At 38.4% G+C, this 16,670-nt stretch overlaps 1 protein-coding gene across 1 annotated transcript in view; it reads left to right on the top strand.

Annotated features, from left to right (window-relative positions):
* Nucleotides 1-16,670, top strand: part of Hhla2 (HERV-H LTR-associating 2) — an 83,728-nt gene that overhangs the window by 64,208 nt on the left and 2,850 nt on the right. The window contains exons 3-6 of the mRNA XM_013352220.1: nt 1,148-1,501; nt 4,030-4,296; nt 5,094-5,411; nt 15,875-15,994. Of these exons, the coding sequence (XP_013207674.1) occupies nt 1,148-1,501; nt 4,030-4,296; nt 5,094-5,411; nt 15,875-15,994 (1,059 nt within the window). The remainder of the gene's footprint in view (nt 1-1,147; nt 1,502-4,029; nt 4,297-5,093; nt 5,412-15,874; nt 15,995-16,670) is intronic.

The following is a 16,670-nucleotide window of genomic DNA, read 5'->3' as shown; positions in this document are numbered from 1 at the left end:
GGGGAGGAGGCAGAAATCCTTAATAAATAAATAAATTTGGGATAAAAAAATACTTCCAGTGGGAACAGGAAGCTAGAAGTTTATCAATGTGGAGACTCTCAGCAGGGAACTCAGACAGTGATTTGAGGGTGTTACCTTTGTTTCTCTCTCACTCAGGCTGCTCTGGTTATTTCTGCTTGATGCTTTAAGCACATGAAAGATGGTGCTTTGCCCTCTGTCTTCAGATTATATCTACCCACTGCTTGCTATTTGTTCTTTTACTTCTGTTTGCTACATGCTTAATAGTCACTTAATTGACCCCGAAAGGTACGGCTATTGCAGGTCATTGTCCAGAACACACTGAGCAGGGCCTTAGCTCAAGGAAGTAGGTCATTGTGGATCTCCTTGGGAGCCATACCTTGCTTTTGTCTCCTCTCCTTTTCTCTGTCTCTGCCAGATGCTTCCACCATCGTGATGATCTGCCTTACCACTGCTCTGGAAACAATCAAGTCATTCAGGATGAACTGAACCTTCTGAGACAATGAGCTCAAATAAATATATCCTCCCTTAGGTTGCTCTTAGCAGGTGTCTTCTCACAATGACGAAAAAGCACTAGTACAGTTTTAAAGCCAGAGTCAATGAAATACTTCATTTCTCTTTTTTTGGTCTCCTGTTTGTGTCCTCTTGGATTGAGACTGTCTTCCAGATTACTAACTGACTGTTGAACCCAGGATTGTCTTCTAAATTCTCCACATACTTAATGACTAAGTAAAACTAATTTCTCCCTAGTTTTAGGGTCTTCTGGATCTAGTTAGCTTCAAAACCTACTAATATTGCAGTAGATATCAAAGATGAATTCTTATGAATTCACTCTTCCCAATACCACAGCAGTGATTTGGAGAGAGGCAGACTGCTGGTCAAGAGGGTCACAAGCTAATATGCTTAAGCCTTGGACTTTGCTAAACTCACAGTTATTTTGACTCAATTCAACTGAAAGGGAAGATACTCTGTCACAGAGTCAGGGTTTGTTTCCAATGACTAGCAAACCAGAGCTCCTTGAGATGTGGTCAGGCTCTTTTTCTAGGAGGTTCTCTCAGGAAGTCCTGACATAAACCCTGACAAGCACCTGCCACTAACCTGTTCATTTTGTCTCTGCTCTGCCTGTTAGATGTATTCCTCCCAGTCTTCTTCAGTCACCGTAACCGTAAGAACGAGCAACTCATTCTTGGAAGATATGATGAAGATGTCACTCTCCCTTGCCTGTTCACGAGTGGGTCTGAAGTTGTAATTCACTGGATAAGTCAAGATAACTATGTTCACAGTTACTACAGTGGCAAGGACCAATTGGAAAAACAGCATTTTAGATATGCACACAGGACATCCCTCGTTCATAGTGAAATTAACAATGGGAATGCCTCTTTAACTGTCAGGAGATTGAGTCTTCAGGATGAAGGAACTTATATCTGCTACGTGGGAACAACAAGTATGCATACTGAAAATACAGTGGTGCTAAAAGTGGGAGGTAAGTGAGCATGCAAATTTTAATAAGGTGTAATGATATAATTTGATATAATTGTGAAAGAGCTTTTTTTCTGAACTTAATATGGTAAGATATTTTCAAGTCACTCCCTACAAATCTACCTCATTATTTCAATGCATAATATCACAGACAGTGCCCAGTGTACAATATTTCATAGTATGGGCCTGTGATGATTCATATATCCATTCCCCACATTGGTGAGTGTTCAGGGCTTCCATGGTGTTTTTTTTTTTTTTATCACAGACTCTGTTATGGTGCATGTCTTTATAGATACATAAAATGATGACAAATTATCTGAAATAAAAATGCCAGAAGTAAGGTTTTAATATTCCAATAACATTAACAGCCTAAGTACATTCATTTCCTTAGTAGTTATAACAGCACTGAATATTATCAGCCCTAAACATGTCTTCCAACATGGTGACAAGAAATAATGAATTTAAATTGCCTTTTTAATTGTTTTTATTGACCTTTACATTTTTGTCTGCTTCCCTCCTTTCCTCCCCTTCTACCCTCTGCTGTGACCCCCTACACTCCCAATTTACTCAGGAGATCTTGTCTTTCTCTCCTTCTTATGTAGGTCTACGTATGTCTCTCTTGGGGTCCCCTTTGTTGTCTAGGTTCTAAGATGGCCCTTTTGAAATAAAATAGAAGTTACTGTTGGTATTGCATCACTTTATCTCTCTGCAATAACTGTTTTGTAACTCTAACCATACTATTTGATTAATGTACTCATGGTTGCCAATGGTTAAGTTTATGTTTAATTAAACTAAAATACAATTTAAACTTAAGAAATAATAGAAATAATATCATGGTTTATTCATAATTAATCGTCCTACCAAGAATTCTTGTTGATATGGCATGTTAATGTTGACATGGTCGTTAGATAGTATTCTTTATTTAACAGTCAGTTTTGCTGCTATTATGAATTTGTTGTTAGTTCAGTCGTATTATGTAGTTTTAAATACATATACAGTTTTCATTTACACAAATTTGCAATGTATTTTGATCATATCCAATCCCCTTCCCTGTTTCTAACTTCTCTTGGATCTATGTTCCCTTTCCAACTTCCTGTTTGTTTTTTTTTTCTTTTTAAATAACCCACTGTATATAATTAGTGCTTCCCATACATGTATGAGTATGGGGCCATCTACTAGACCATGGTCAACCTACTAGGGGGTCATACTCGTAAAGAAAATGATCCCTTCCCTAGCCTCATCAACAGTAGCTTCTCAGCCGCATGGAGGCTCATGCCTTGCCTTCCCCACACTGTCTTGATTTTTTGCAGGTCTTGTGCAGGCAACCATAGCTTTCGTAAGTTCATGGATGTAATTGTTCTGTCATCCCCAGAAGACACTACTTTACCTCAGTCCTCCACAACCTGTAATTTTTACAGTCTTTCTTCACTTCTTCTACTTCAGCCACTGAGCCTTTAGAGGAGGGTTGTGACTTAGATGTCCCAGTTGCTGAGAATAACACTTAAGACATAATGCTATTATAACAGAACATAAGGTGGTGACATGTACTTATAATTCTAGCACTAGGGAGGTTGAAAAGATAGGATCTGTTGCTGGGTGGTGGGGGGCACGCTTTAATTCCAGCACTAAGGAGGCAGAGGCAGGTGAGTTCAAGGATAGCCTGGTCTATGGAGTGAGTTTCAGGAGAGCCAGAAATACATTCAGAAACTCTGTCTTGAAAAAAAGAGAAAGGGAAAGAAAGAAAGAAAGAAAGAAAGAAAGAAAGAAAGAAAGAAAGAAAGAAAGAAAGAGAAAAAATAGGATCCATGACTTGAGGCCAGACTACTCCATAAAGAGAACCTGTTTCAAATGAAACAAAGCAATTATAAATCTATTGCATATGTAAGTGACTTTGTATATAATATAGAACTGCTTTCATATGCTTCAGGAAATCACAAAAATAATATGACTTATTCTATTGCAATATTTGCTATACATTAGTGGACCGGAAGAAAAATCACATTTTTTAAGTACTCTAGCAAGTGAATATGAGTGTACGTAAGTGTGTGCACAGCTAGAGTGTTCTGTGTAATAGAGTGCTGTACAGTACTGTATGAGTCAGGGGGATATCATCTAACATGTTTTTAAAATTTAATTCTTATTCTTTCTTCCTCTGACTCACTTGATTGTTTTATATCTTGACTTAAAATTGTATTTTAAAAAAATAAAACTTAAGTTGGCTGATTCAGTAGCTAAGAAATTCAGAAAGTGCTGCCTGAACTCTAAAGATTTTGACCCCACTTCCTTGCTTAGTGAGGCCATTAAATTTGTCAGAGAAGGGTCCAGAGAATAGTGATTATTTGTGTATCATGCATGTTCTTTCTATTCTTCCTGGACAACAATACACAATCATCAGCTTCTTTAGTTTTGGGGGGGGGGATTATTTTTCTTTAAGTAATTAAGAGATTTCGTTCTTAAAATTTAGCTTTTATTACAAAGGTATTGATAAAGAAACTAATGGCCCAATTCTTCATAACTCACTGTTTTGTGCAGCTTTTCACACACCTTCAATAAAATATGAAAAGAGGGACACAGAGAACTTTCTGGTGTGCAGTATCCAGAGTGTTTACCCTTATCCACATGTCACATGGAAAATGGACAATACAAATGTCTCTGAAAGCGGTTCACAAGTAACCGGAGCTCCGGGCCCTTTTAATATTAGTAGTACACTGAATATTACAGGATCAAATTTGTCTTTTGAGTGTACTATTGAAAATTCACTTCTCAATCAAACATGGAGTGGAGCATGGACATTGGCAGGTAGGTTCCACTGGACTTTCTGTGTACAGTGCTATGTCAGAGGCTGGGATGTGCTGGGGATAGATCTACAAGGAAACAAGAAAGAAAACCAATCTGCAGAAGGGATAATTTGACTACATTGGTTCTGAGCATCAGCTCCTATTCATACAATAGTATCTCAGTAGGCACTTTTACACTGAGTGAAAACACTAGAGATCTGTCCATGAATGTTTATCCTTCTATGGTTCCTCCTCCAAACAGGATTTCCCACCTGCACAGGAATATGTGTCTTTTAGCAGATCACAGCCCCTGATTCTCTCCAGTCAAAAGACTTATTAAGTTTAACTATGATTATTGTTGGGTTTTAAACATTGATTTCTAAAAGCATTTTTATTTTACTTATTGGGGACAACATAATGCTAGATTGAACATGAGGAAGTCAAAGAATAATTTGCAGGAGTTGGTTCTCTCCTTCCACCATGTGGCTCCTGGGAATTGACCTCAGATTGCCAGCTTAGCAGCAGGTCCAATGCAACAGATTGCTTCTTCAGGGTAGAAGAGCTAAAATCCAGGAGTTTTCCTCCCCGGAAGACTCCACTTCAGCACAACTTGAAGGTCTACTATAACCTTAGAGGGAAACTTTAAAATAGAACCTGGGCAGCTTCTCATGTGTGAAACTCTACAATACAGACACGAGAATGCTTTTCCCACAGACATCAGTACTGTAGCTTGTATTTGTTCCTAATCTTAAGTGAAATTTACAAAATCCACCCAACAGTTTGGTCTTTACTAGTTTCCTTTTTTGTTTCTGTTGTTAGGTAGTCATCGAAAGAATGAACGTGACTCTATTTCTCTCTGGTGTACAACCAGCCACAATTTTTCTCTACTAAATCAAGACTTCCAAGTTTCTTGGTTCAAGGTAGTAAATGGGGCATCCTTTGTCTTGGATTGGCATCCGAACTCTTCACAGGACATAGCTACTAATGACCCTCAATTCTCAGGGAATAATGAGCTGAGATATAATAGTGACTTCTCCTTAATATTGAAAGATCTTCGTGCTTCAGACAGTGGGGAATACTTGTGTAATGTTTCTTCTACTGAGTACACATTACTCACCATCCACAGGCTGAACGTAGGTAAGTTGCAAATAGGGCACACTAATGGTTTTTGGGTGTTGCAACAAAGGTTTGTTAAGACTTTTCCCGATGTCATTGATGGAGATGCCTTTGCTCATGGTGGTAGATGACATGCCATCTTTTGATCAAAGTTACTCTTAGAAGATCGCCTTTTCTTTTTTCTATGTTTTGAAATGAAGGAAAACATGCATTTTGGTGGCTCTAGTACCTTCAACTCCTCTTCACTGCTGTGTGTACTATATACCTTCATGTTGAGGAGTTGAGGCTGTAGGCACAGAGGAAATTAGAGTTGGGAACTTCTGGATGCTGAGAAACATAGTAATGTCTGTTAATCTGGTGGAAACAGCCACATGGTATTTCAAGCATGAAGAATGTGCCTGGTTCAGATAACTTTTCACTGCAGTCAGTTGTCAAAATTCTTTGTTTATAAGAACTATTCCTAGTCCACTGACCAGACTTGGAATACATGACATGAAATTGGCTTCCTGGGTGAGGTGGCTGGCCTCCCCACCATTCTTCTACCACCCTGGCATAGAGGAAACACTAACAGCTCTCTTTCATCCCTTGATAAGGATATTTGAGATTGTTAAAATTATTACATGTTTCATAAATTTTTAGTTATCCATGTGTTATGTTGCTTCCAAAGAAAGCTTCTATCCTGAATGATAAAACTCCTTTTGATGATGTAGAAAATAAGAAAAATAAGGATGCATTTAAGCTTCCTCCTTTTCTCTCCAATAAGAGTGTTGGTTTTAAGTAAAATGCAGTGAAGCCCAAATTCTATTTTTAAAACTGTTGCCTCATACTGGATTCATTTTGGAGTATAGAAAAACAATCAGGAAGCAAATGTGTGAAAACTGCATGTGCCCCATCTTCCTAAGCAGAGATTCAGTTTTCAGCGCAGCCAAAGTGAAGCAACAGGAAAATTCCATCTATGGAAAAGTTTTTTTTGTTTTTGTTCTTTTGAACCTTGCATTCTCAAATATGCCCTGTCAAGTATGGCCAGGGAAAGAGTCTTCCCACACTCCCCAAGAAGAGGCATAGCAGAAGCATTCTATCAGGGAAGAGACCAGAATGAACAGTCATGGTACTGAAAAAGAATTTTTCACTGAGGCTTGGTTTCTTAGTTCCTTTTCTGTTGCCATGACAAAGCACTATGATCAAGACAACTCACAAAAGGAAGCATTTAATTTGGGATCACAGTTCTAGAGGGTTAGAGCCCATGGCCATTATGGAAGGTAGCATAGTAATGGGCAGACTAGCATGGTACTGGAGAAATAGCTGAGAGCTTACATCTGATCTACAAGCAAGCGACAGAGAGAGAGAGAGAGAGAGAGAGAGAGAGAGAGAGAGAGAGAGAATTAAGCTAAGTGGGAAAGACATGAACTTTTGAAACTTCAAAGCCTATCCACAGAGACACATCTTCTCCAACAAAGCCACACCTCCTAATCCTTTTCAAATAGTTCCACCAAGGACCAAGCATTTAAATATATGAACCTGTCGGGGTCATTCTTATTCATACCACTATATTCTTCTCCCTAGTCCCCATAAACTTGTGGCCATATTGCAGAGCAAAGTGCATCCAGTCCAACTTCAAAAATCCTTATAGTCTTTCAGTCTTAAGACTATTTAAAAGTCCAGTTTCTTCTAAGATTAAGATGATCCTTTAACTATTACCTGCCATAAAGTCAAAACTGAAACCTAACAGATCCAACACCAAATTATTTCACTCTATGTCTGATGTCAAACGGCTTAAATCGCTTTGCACTTCTAGTTTTCTGACTGGAAAACACTTTGTTCTTTTGAGATGGCTCTACTCTTTGCATATAGCCATCCTTGGCTCTCACATTTCCAGCATCTTGGGGTCTCTAACGCAATCCAGGCTTCACCTTCAGAGCTTCACCCAATGGCCCTTCTAGACGACCATGCAGGGAGTACCCTGCTATATGTCTGGTTTCAAAAGTTCACCTTTAAATTTATTTCTACTAATTTATTCTTTCATATATTACATCCTGACTGTAGTTTACCTCCATTCTCTCCTGCTAGTTCTTTATCTCTCCCACTTCCTTTCAGAAAAGAACAGGCCTCTCAGAAATATCAGTCAAAAATTGCATATCAAATTGTAGTATGATTAGACATCTCTTCTCATAGTAAGACTAGATGAGGCAACCCAGTAGGAGGCAAAGGGTCCCAAGAGCAGAAAAAAGAGTCAGAAACAGCCCCCTGATCCCCATTAAGAGCCCTATAAAAACATCAAGCTACACAACTATAGCACATGCAGAGGGCCTAGGTCAGTTCCGTGCAGGCTCCCTGGTTCTCAGTTGAGTCTCTGTGAGCCCTTGTGAGTCCAAGTTTGTTGATTCTGTGGGCTTTTGTGTGGTGTCCTTGACTGCTCTGGCTCCTATAATCCTTTCTCCCTGCCTGCCTAATGTTTGGCCATGGGTCTCTGCATCTGTTTCCATCAGTTGCTGGATGGAGCCTCTCTGATGGTGATTATGTCAGGCTCCTGTCTATGAGTATAGCAGAATCTCATTAGGAATCATTTGATTTACTTCTTTCCCAGGGTTTTTCTGGTTCTATCCTTGGTCTCTGGGCTGTCCAGCCTCTGGTTTCTGATCTTCCAGGCAGTTTCAGGGATAGGCTCACTCTCATGACATGGGTCTCAAGCAGAACACATCATTGGTTGGCCACTTTCACAGTTTCTGTACCACCTTTGCCCCAGCACATGCTACTAGCAGGTCAAGTTGTAGCTCGAAGGTTTTGTGGTTGGGTTGGGGTCCCAAACCACTGGAGGTCTTGCCTGGTTACCTGAGATGGTCAGTTCAGACTCCATATCCCCATTATTAGGAGTCTTATCTTGTGTCACCCTAATGGATTTTTGGGTGTTTTCATTGCACCAGGTTTCTTACCTTGCCCCAAATTGTCCTCTGAATTCAAGTTGTTTCTCCCAGTACTCCCTCTCTATCTTTCCCCCACATGATGCCTCCTGCTGCCTGTCTCCATCTGTCTTCAGTCCACCTACAATATCTGTTCTATTTCCCCTTCCCAGAGAGATTCATACATTCACCCTTGAGTCTCCTTGTTACTTTGCCTTTCTGGGTCTGTGGACTATAGCATGGTTATCCTTTACTTTATAGTTAATATCCACTTATAAATAAGTACATGCCATGTTTGTCTTTCTGGGTCTGGGTTATCTTACTCAAGATGATTTTTCTGGTTCCACCCATTTGCTTGCAAATTTCATGATTTTCTTTTTTAAGGTTGAGTAGTAATCCATTGTGTAAATGGATTTTCTTTATCCATTTTTATTTGAGGGACATCTAGGTTGTTCCAAGTTTCTAGATATTATGAATAAAATTTCTATGAACATAGCTGAGTAAGTGTCTTTGTGGTAGGATTGAGTATCTTTTGAGTATATGCTCATGAGAGGTATAGCTGGGTTTCTTATGGTAAATTAATTTTCAATTTTCTGAGAAACTGCCATATTGATTTCCAAAAGGGCTGTACAAGTATGTACTTCCACCACATTGGAGGGGTATTCCCCTTACTCCACATCCTCACATGCATGAGCTGCCACTAGTGTTTTTGATATTAGCTGTTCTAACTGGAGTAAGATAGAATCTCAGAGTTGTTTCAATTTGCATTTTCCTAATGGTTAAGGATGTTGAACAATTCTTTAAGTATATCTTGGCCCTTTGAGATTCTTCTGCTGAGAATTCTGTTTAGATCTGTATCCTATTTTTTAATTGGATTATTTGTTTTTTGATGTCTAGTTTCTTAAGTTCTTTATATATTTTGGAGATCAGCCCTCTGTCAGATGTGGGGTTGGTGAAGGTATTTTCCCATTTTATAGGCTATCATTTTGTCCTATTGCCAGTATCCTTTGCCTTACAGAAGCTTGTCAGTTTCATGAGGTCCTGTTTATTAATTATTGATCTCCGTTTCCATGCTACTGATGTTATATTCAGGAAGTTATCTCCTATGCCAATGTGTCCAAGGCTATTTCCCACTTTCTCTTCTACTAGGTTCTGTGTATCTGGATTTACATTGAGGTCTTTGATCCACTTGAAGTTGAGCTTTGTGCAGGGAGATAGATATGAGTCTATTTGCATTCTTCTACATGTTGACATCTAGTATGCCAGCACCATTTGTTAAAGATGTTTCCTTTTTCCATTGCAAAATTCTGGATTCTTTATCAAAACACAAGTGTCCATAGGTGTGTGGTGAATAAGTAGGTCTTTGATTCAATTCCATTGATCAACTTGTCTGTTTTTATGCCAGTACCATAAGGTTTTTATTACTATAGCTCTGTAGTACAGCTTGAAATCAGAGAGGGTGATACCTCTCGAAGTTCTTTTCTTGTATTTGATTGTTTGAGCTATCTTGGGTGTTTTGGTTTTCCATATGAAGTTGGGTATTGTTCTTTCAAGGTCTGTAAAGATTTGTGCTGGAAATTTTGAGGGGGGTTGCATTGAATCTGTTGATTGCTTTTGATGAAATGACATTTTACTTTTGCTAATTCTACCAGTCCATGAGCATGGGAGATGTTTCCAACTTTGTGTATCTTCTTCAATTTCTTCCTTCAAAGACTTGAAGTTCTTGTTATACAAGTGTTTCACTTGTTTGGCTAGATTTACACCATGATATTCCCTTTGTGGCTATTGTGAAGGGTGAAGCGTGTTGTTCCCTAATTTCTTTCTCAAGCCATTTCTCCTTTGTATATAGGAGGTTTACTGATTTTTGTTGTTGCTATTGTTGTTGTTAATCTTGTATCCAGACATTTTGCTAGAGGTGTGTATCAGCTCTAAACATTCCCTGGTATACTTTTTGGAGTTGCTTGTGTACACTATCAATCATATGCAAATAGTCATACTTTGATTTCTTTCTTTTTAATTTGTGTCCCCTTATCTCCTTCAGTTGTTTTATTGCTTCAAGTAGAGCTTCAAGTACCATATTAAATAGGTATGGAGAGAGTGAACAGCCTTGTCTTGATTCTGGTTTTAGTGAAATTGCTTTGAGTTTCTCTCCTTTTAATTGATTTTGGTTATTGGCCTGGTGTAAACTGCTTTTATTATGTTTAGGTATGTCCATTGTATCCATGATTTCTCTTATATTTTAATCATGTCAGGGTGTTGGATTTTTGTCAAAGGCCTTCTTAACATCTAATGAGATGATAATGTTTTTGTTCTTTCAGTTTGTTTATATAGTGGATTACATTGTCAGATTTCCATTTATTAAACCAGGCTTTTATCTCTGGGATAAAACCAACTTGATCATGATGGATGGTGTGTTCTTGAATTAAGTTTGTGAATATTTCATTGAATATTTCTGAATCTCTCTCTCTCTCTCTCTCTCTCTCTCTCTTTGGTTTTTCGAGACAGGGTTTCTTTGTGGCTTTTGAGCCTGTCCTGGAACTAACTCTTGTAGACCAGGCTGGCCTTAAATTCATATAGATCTGCCTGCCTCTGCCTCCCAAGTGCTGGGATTAAAGGTGTATGCCACCACTGCCTGGCCCATTTGTGTTTTCTTTATTGCTTCTATTTCTATCTTCAGGTCTTGATCAGTTTTATTAACTTCCTTCAACTTTTCTTTTCTTTCTTTCTTTTTTTGGCCTTCTTTGAGAAATTTATTCATTTCCTCCAATTGTTTGTTTGTATTTTCCTGAATTTTCTTGAAGGATTTATTCATTTCCTTCCTAAGGTCTTTAATCATCTTCATAAAGTTGACTTTACGGTCTTTTTCTTGTGCTTCTCTTGTGTTGTAATATTCAGAACTTGCTGTAGTAGAATAGTTGGGCTCTGGTGGTGACATATTTCCTAGGCTGCTATTTCTTGTGTTTTTATGCTGACTTCTAGACATTTGAGTTTGGGTTAATTAAAAGTCTAGGTATTGATTCCTGAGTTTGTCTTTGTTGAGTTTGTCTTTTTGGATGGGTGTTTTGTTCCTTGGTTTCTGTTTCCTCTCTGGTCTTATGGTCTGGGTGGCCTAGACTCCTTCCAATCTGTGTGGTCTCTGGTGGATCGGAGAGTATCTGTTCCATTTGGAAGTTAGGGGAAAAAAATTAGGAGAGTGCGGGACTGGTGACAGAAATGAGGGAACTTGAGATGGTGTAAAACTGGGGGAGTTTGGTGGGCTGGCAGCATACTTGGGCTTCTCCCAATTACCTGCTAAAGCAGAGAATCTCTGGCCCTACTAGAGGTTGAAGCACAGAAAGTAGGGCATGGAACTAAGGATAGTATGGGGAGGTGCTGAGATAGTGAGAAAATGTGGAATTTTGTGGGGAGGGGTAACCACCTAGACTTCTCCAGTCTGCAAGGTCTCTAGTAGAGTAGGTCAGTAGTTCTCCTTAACTGTAGAGAAAAGTTCCATAACCTCTTACTCCTGTATCTTTCCTGACTCTAAAGCTAGAACCCTGTGGCCAGTGCTGGCAAGTTCTCCTGACTTTTTGACCCCCTTTGAATGACATTAACTTAAGCTTTCATTTGTTGTTGCTCTTTAGGATCAAGTTCCTTCTTCTCAGAATCTGCAGGACTCTGAGTTGGGTGATATTTTCCAAGCTCCTATAATGACAGCCCACGTAGGCCTGCTTATAGTATTCAACCACTTTCCTAATCCAAAATCCCCAAATCCACCCCATCTCTTCAAAACCAGCATGGTCAAACTGGTCACAGCAAGGGCTCATTCCTTAGTACCAACTTCTGTCTTAGTTACTTTTTCTATTGTTGTAGTAAGATACCATGACCAAGGCAACATATAGAACAAAAAAAAAAACATATTGAGGGCCTTACAGTTTCAGAGGGTAAGTCCATGACCATCATGGCAGGGAGCATGGCAGTAGATCATGACATTGAGCAGTAGCTGAGAGCTTACATCTTGATCTACAAGCATGTGGCAGTGTCGTACTTTGAATACATATGACCCCCATTGACTCAAGTGCTTAAATGCTTGGTGCATAGTAAGTGGCACTATTATGAGTATTAGGAGGTATGGCCTTGTTGGACTAGATGTAGTTTTCCTGGAGAAAGTGTTACTGTGAGGTCACAGCATGCAAACTGGAAATCCACTTTGAATTCCTAGTATTTTGATCTGCTCAGTGAAAGTTTCATTGAGCTGAAGGGGCCTAAGAAATCTTGTCTAAATTGTCTTTCTGAGTTAAATATGTGACTTTGTATCTATCTCTTCACTCTGGAAGGGACTACAGGCCAAATAAGAAAATGTGAAGTAATTATATTGTTCCAGATCTATTTTCAGAAGGGAAAACATACATCTGGATACACATTAGAAATTGAACTTGTCCTCTCTACCTAAACTCTTCCTCCTCACAAGAGACAGAAATTCAGAATTAACAACTAAATGGAAAAATTAATATTTTTCTTGTTAGAATGCAGGCTTATTAAATAATAACTGTATTCAGAACTGTTTCTTTGTGACATGTAGTAATATGAGCAGCAGGGTTGCATCCCTAGCACCCTGGCTGCCTGCTAGCTTATGCCTCGAAATAATTACACGGACATTGTATTCTTTTAAACACTGCTTGGCCCATTATATCTAGCCTCTTCTCGGCTAACTCTAGCACCTGGACTAGCCCATTTCTAATAATGTGTGTAGCACCGAGGTGCGCTTAGCAGGAAGATTCTAGCCTACGTCCATCCTGGGTCAGAGCTTCATTGTGTGTGCCTCAGAGAGCAGAGCTATCACGTCGGCTGGGGAGAGGGGAGCATGGCATCTCTGAGCTCACTTCCTCTTCCTCCCAGCATTCTGTTCTGTTTACTCCACCCACCTATGTTCTAACCAATAAAATGGACCAAGGCAGTTTCTTTATTAGCCAATGATCTTCCTCCATCAGTGACATATAAATAGAGATAATCATTTTAAAGAACAATGCATAAACATTGTTTCCACCCTACATTAGCCTTTGTGCTCTAATACCACCTACTATATGGTAGGATTGTAAGATCAGCTGGGTCTCACTTTAGTAATCCAAACCCCTTTACCAGTTTGCTGGAGGAGGCTACTTGTTGGTTCCTGGCTGCTTAGACTCCCATAATAATCACACAGAAACTATATTAATTAAATCACTGCTTGGCCCATTAGCTCTAGCTTCTTATTGGCTAACTCTTACATGTTTATTTAACCCACCTCCATTAATCTGTATATTGCTACATGGCTGTGGCTTACCCAGAAAATTTTCGGCATCTGTCTCCAGCAGGGCCACATGGTTTTTCTTTGACTCCACTCTTTCTCCCAGCATTTAGTTTAGCTTTACCCACCCAGCTCTGTTCTACTCTATCATGGCTCAAGACAGTTTCTTTATTAACCAATGATATTCACAGCATACAGAGGGGAATCCCACATCACCTCCCCTTTACTGTTTAAACATAAAAGGAAGCTTTTAACTTTAACATAGTAAAATTACATATAACAAAACAGATATCAAGCAATAATTAACAGTTACAATATTTATATCTACTTTATATTTTATTATAACTAAGGAAAACTATAACTATAAATATAAGTTCTTCAACTCCATCAAAGACTCCAGAAGGATATATTATTACCTAAGGAAACAGAAAGAACATTGTAAGCAACTTTCAAAATTTTAGGAATGACAGAAACATCTTGCTACTTGGACAGTCATGCAAAGTTTTTCTGTACTGTTGGGTCATCCATCTTTAGCCTACAGGCCCATAGTATCCAGCAGACCATTCCACAAAGCAGGAAATTTTAAAGACAGTTTTGTCTATATGGCAGTTTGTCAGTCACTTTTTTCTGTATCCTGAAGAACGTCTGGGAGACTCTTTCATGAAAATGGAACCTTGAAGGATCATCTCACTTTTAGGCAAGTTCAGCAGTCATCTCTCTGTGCGTACTGCATATCTATTTTATGCAACAGTCCAGGCAAGAGCACTTTCTTGCCCAAATGGCTAACCAACTCCATAAGGAGCCTCTTAGATACCCATCTTTCTCTTGAAGTAATTGGTGCTGTTTAGAGCAGATGTGTCTCATTGTCATGAAAAGTCCTAAGTACTTAAACATTTTAAATGCCATATTCTGAAGGTCTCAAAAAGATTTGAAGAATATGTATCTAATTGAAATATATCTCTATATATCTAGAAAACCTAACATGATTACAACTTGACTATTATAGTTGATTTTCTATTAACCTATATTTCTTAATTATGCATTACACTTTTAAATGAGTTGCACAAACACAATACCTTAATCAAGAGCAGAAATATGTATAACAAAATTGACCTTAAATTTGTATAAATAAACCAAGATCCATACCAATGCAAATCTCTATAGCATATTCCCCCTTTAAATGTAAATAAACATTTATAGACAATATTTGGGAATATGGGTATAGTTCTGTCCAAACTTTTTTTTATGTTTATTGGGCAAAGTAATTTTTTTGAGGGGTGTTCAAGGCGACCTTGCTTAACTGTTTTCTTGTGTCTAGGATTCCTTTTTAACTTTATAGGTTTTATGTAGATTTAGTTAACCACGTTGACATGACAATTTGTTGTAGGAGACTGCTTGTTGGTTGGTTTCTGGATGCTTAGACTCCCATAATAATTACACAAAACTATATTAATTAAATAACTTCTTGGCCCTTTAGCTCTAACTTTTTATTAGCTAACTCTTACATATTAGTTTAATCTATCTCCACTAAATAACACAGGTCAAAGAATACCAGGCTAACCCCAAGATAAACCAATTCTATTTTTCTTTATTATAAGGGGCAAACTCATGAAACAAGTAGTCCAAACCCAGTTGTGTAGTACAGGAACCATAGAGAAAGCAAACCCTGGGCCACCCAGTGTTTTTCTCTGGGTACCCAAAAGGTCATGCCCTAACCTGGTCTTACCTCTTAAAGATTATTGGCTGATGAGATTCCTTATCAGCCCCAGGCCTTTATCTCATTACGATGAACATCTTATCACTGTTCCCTTAGGACTGTCTTCTCCAGACTAGTGTGGAAAGAGTCTTGCATGAGGGTCTGAGGCAAACTACAGGCTAACACAGGTTTCCATTCTAAATCAGTCCTTTTTCTAAAAAAAAAAAAAAAAAAGTTAATTTTCTGATATGATATAAAACAATAGAAAATTAAAATGCAGAGTTGAGTGCTTGCTGTTTGAGCTTTCAAACTTTTTTCTCTCCTAATTTTTCCATCTACCTAGACCCAAATTGATTGACATTATAGTGACCCTAAGTTTCCTATAACAGAGAGGCTGAGAACAGCCTCATATTTATACCAATGGTTTACTTATACTATTTCTGTTAAATGTTTTTTTGAGGGATTTTTTACTCTGTGAATCATTCTCCATATTAATTCTGTCCCCTTTGCCACTATAACCAATCTTAAAATAGTAAACATCTGTCTGGGGCACTAGCCTTCTCACGTTTGTTTTACTTGGTATGTTTCCTTCAGTTCACAGCCCTTGTTTCTTTGTTTTATTCAGCTTCCAGTCTTTTACAGCAAAAACATGTTGGAACTTGGATATCAGTTTTACTGCTTCTGATGTTGCCAGCAGCATGTTGCTGCTACTCTAAAGTGAGAAGAGACCCCAATGACGCTGAAGGTAATATGGAGAATTTGACTTTAACAAAGCACTTATATTACTGCTGGCTGTGGATGTAAACACCTTATTTTTCTGCAAGTCATTCTAAAATTTATCAAAATTCATTAACACTCTTTTGCATTTTCACCTAAGCATTCTGCTTCTTAAAATTTGTTCCAAGCAAGAGGTCAGAGGCACGTTAAGGCATATATAAGCACAATCACTGTATCTTCCTGTGAATATTCCCAGGTTTTCACTATTTTAATCACTAGTAGGGAAGATGGTTTAATGAAATGAACATCATAGGTTCTCTTTTACAAAGAATTCAAATTATTATTTAAAATAGTAAACAGAATGATCTGATCAGCTTGCACTGAAAAAATAGCTAGAAGGAAATAAAACTAAGCTGTAAAAAGTTGTCTTTGTAGTGATTAGATCATGAATTTCCTTGTTATGATTCTGCGTGCAAAAGACATGAGTGGGTGAGAATCCAGAGGCCTTAGGGTGGGCGAGAGACAAATAACACCCTGCAGACAGAGCTTAAGTGAGGAGTTTATTGAGATAAAGGAAATGGGGGAGGAAAGAGAGACAGAGAGAAAAAGAGAGAAGGCGACAGAGACCTGCTTGTCTCTTCTGAAGAACAGTGGGAAAGAGAACTGAAATGGGCAGAGCTTGTCTCTTTTTTTTTTTTTTTTTT

The sequence above is a fragment of the Microtus ochrogaster genome, chromosome 2 (genome assembly GCF_000317375.1).
Source record: "Microtus ochrogaster isolate Prairie Vole_2 chromosome 2, MicOch1.0, whole genome shotgun sequence".
NCBI classification, from domain to species: Eukaryota; Metazoa; Chordata; class Mammalia; order Rodentia; family Cricetidae; genus Microtus; species Microtus ochrogaster.
The sequence above is the reverse complement of the archived record's forward strand: the minus strand, read 5'-3'. Positions and strand labels throughout refer to the sequence as shown.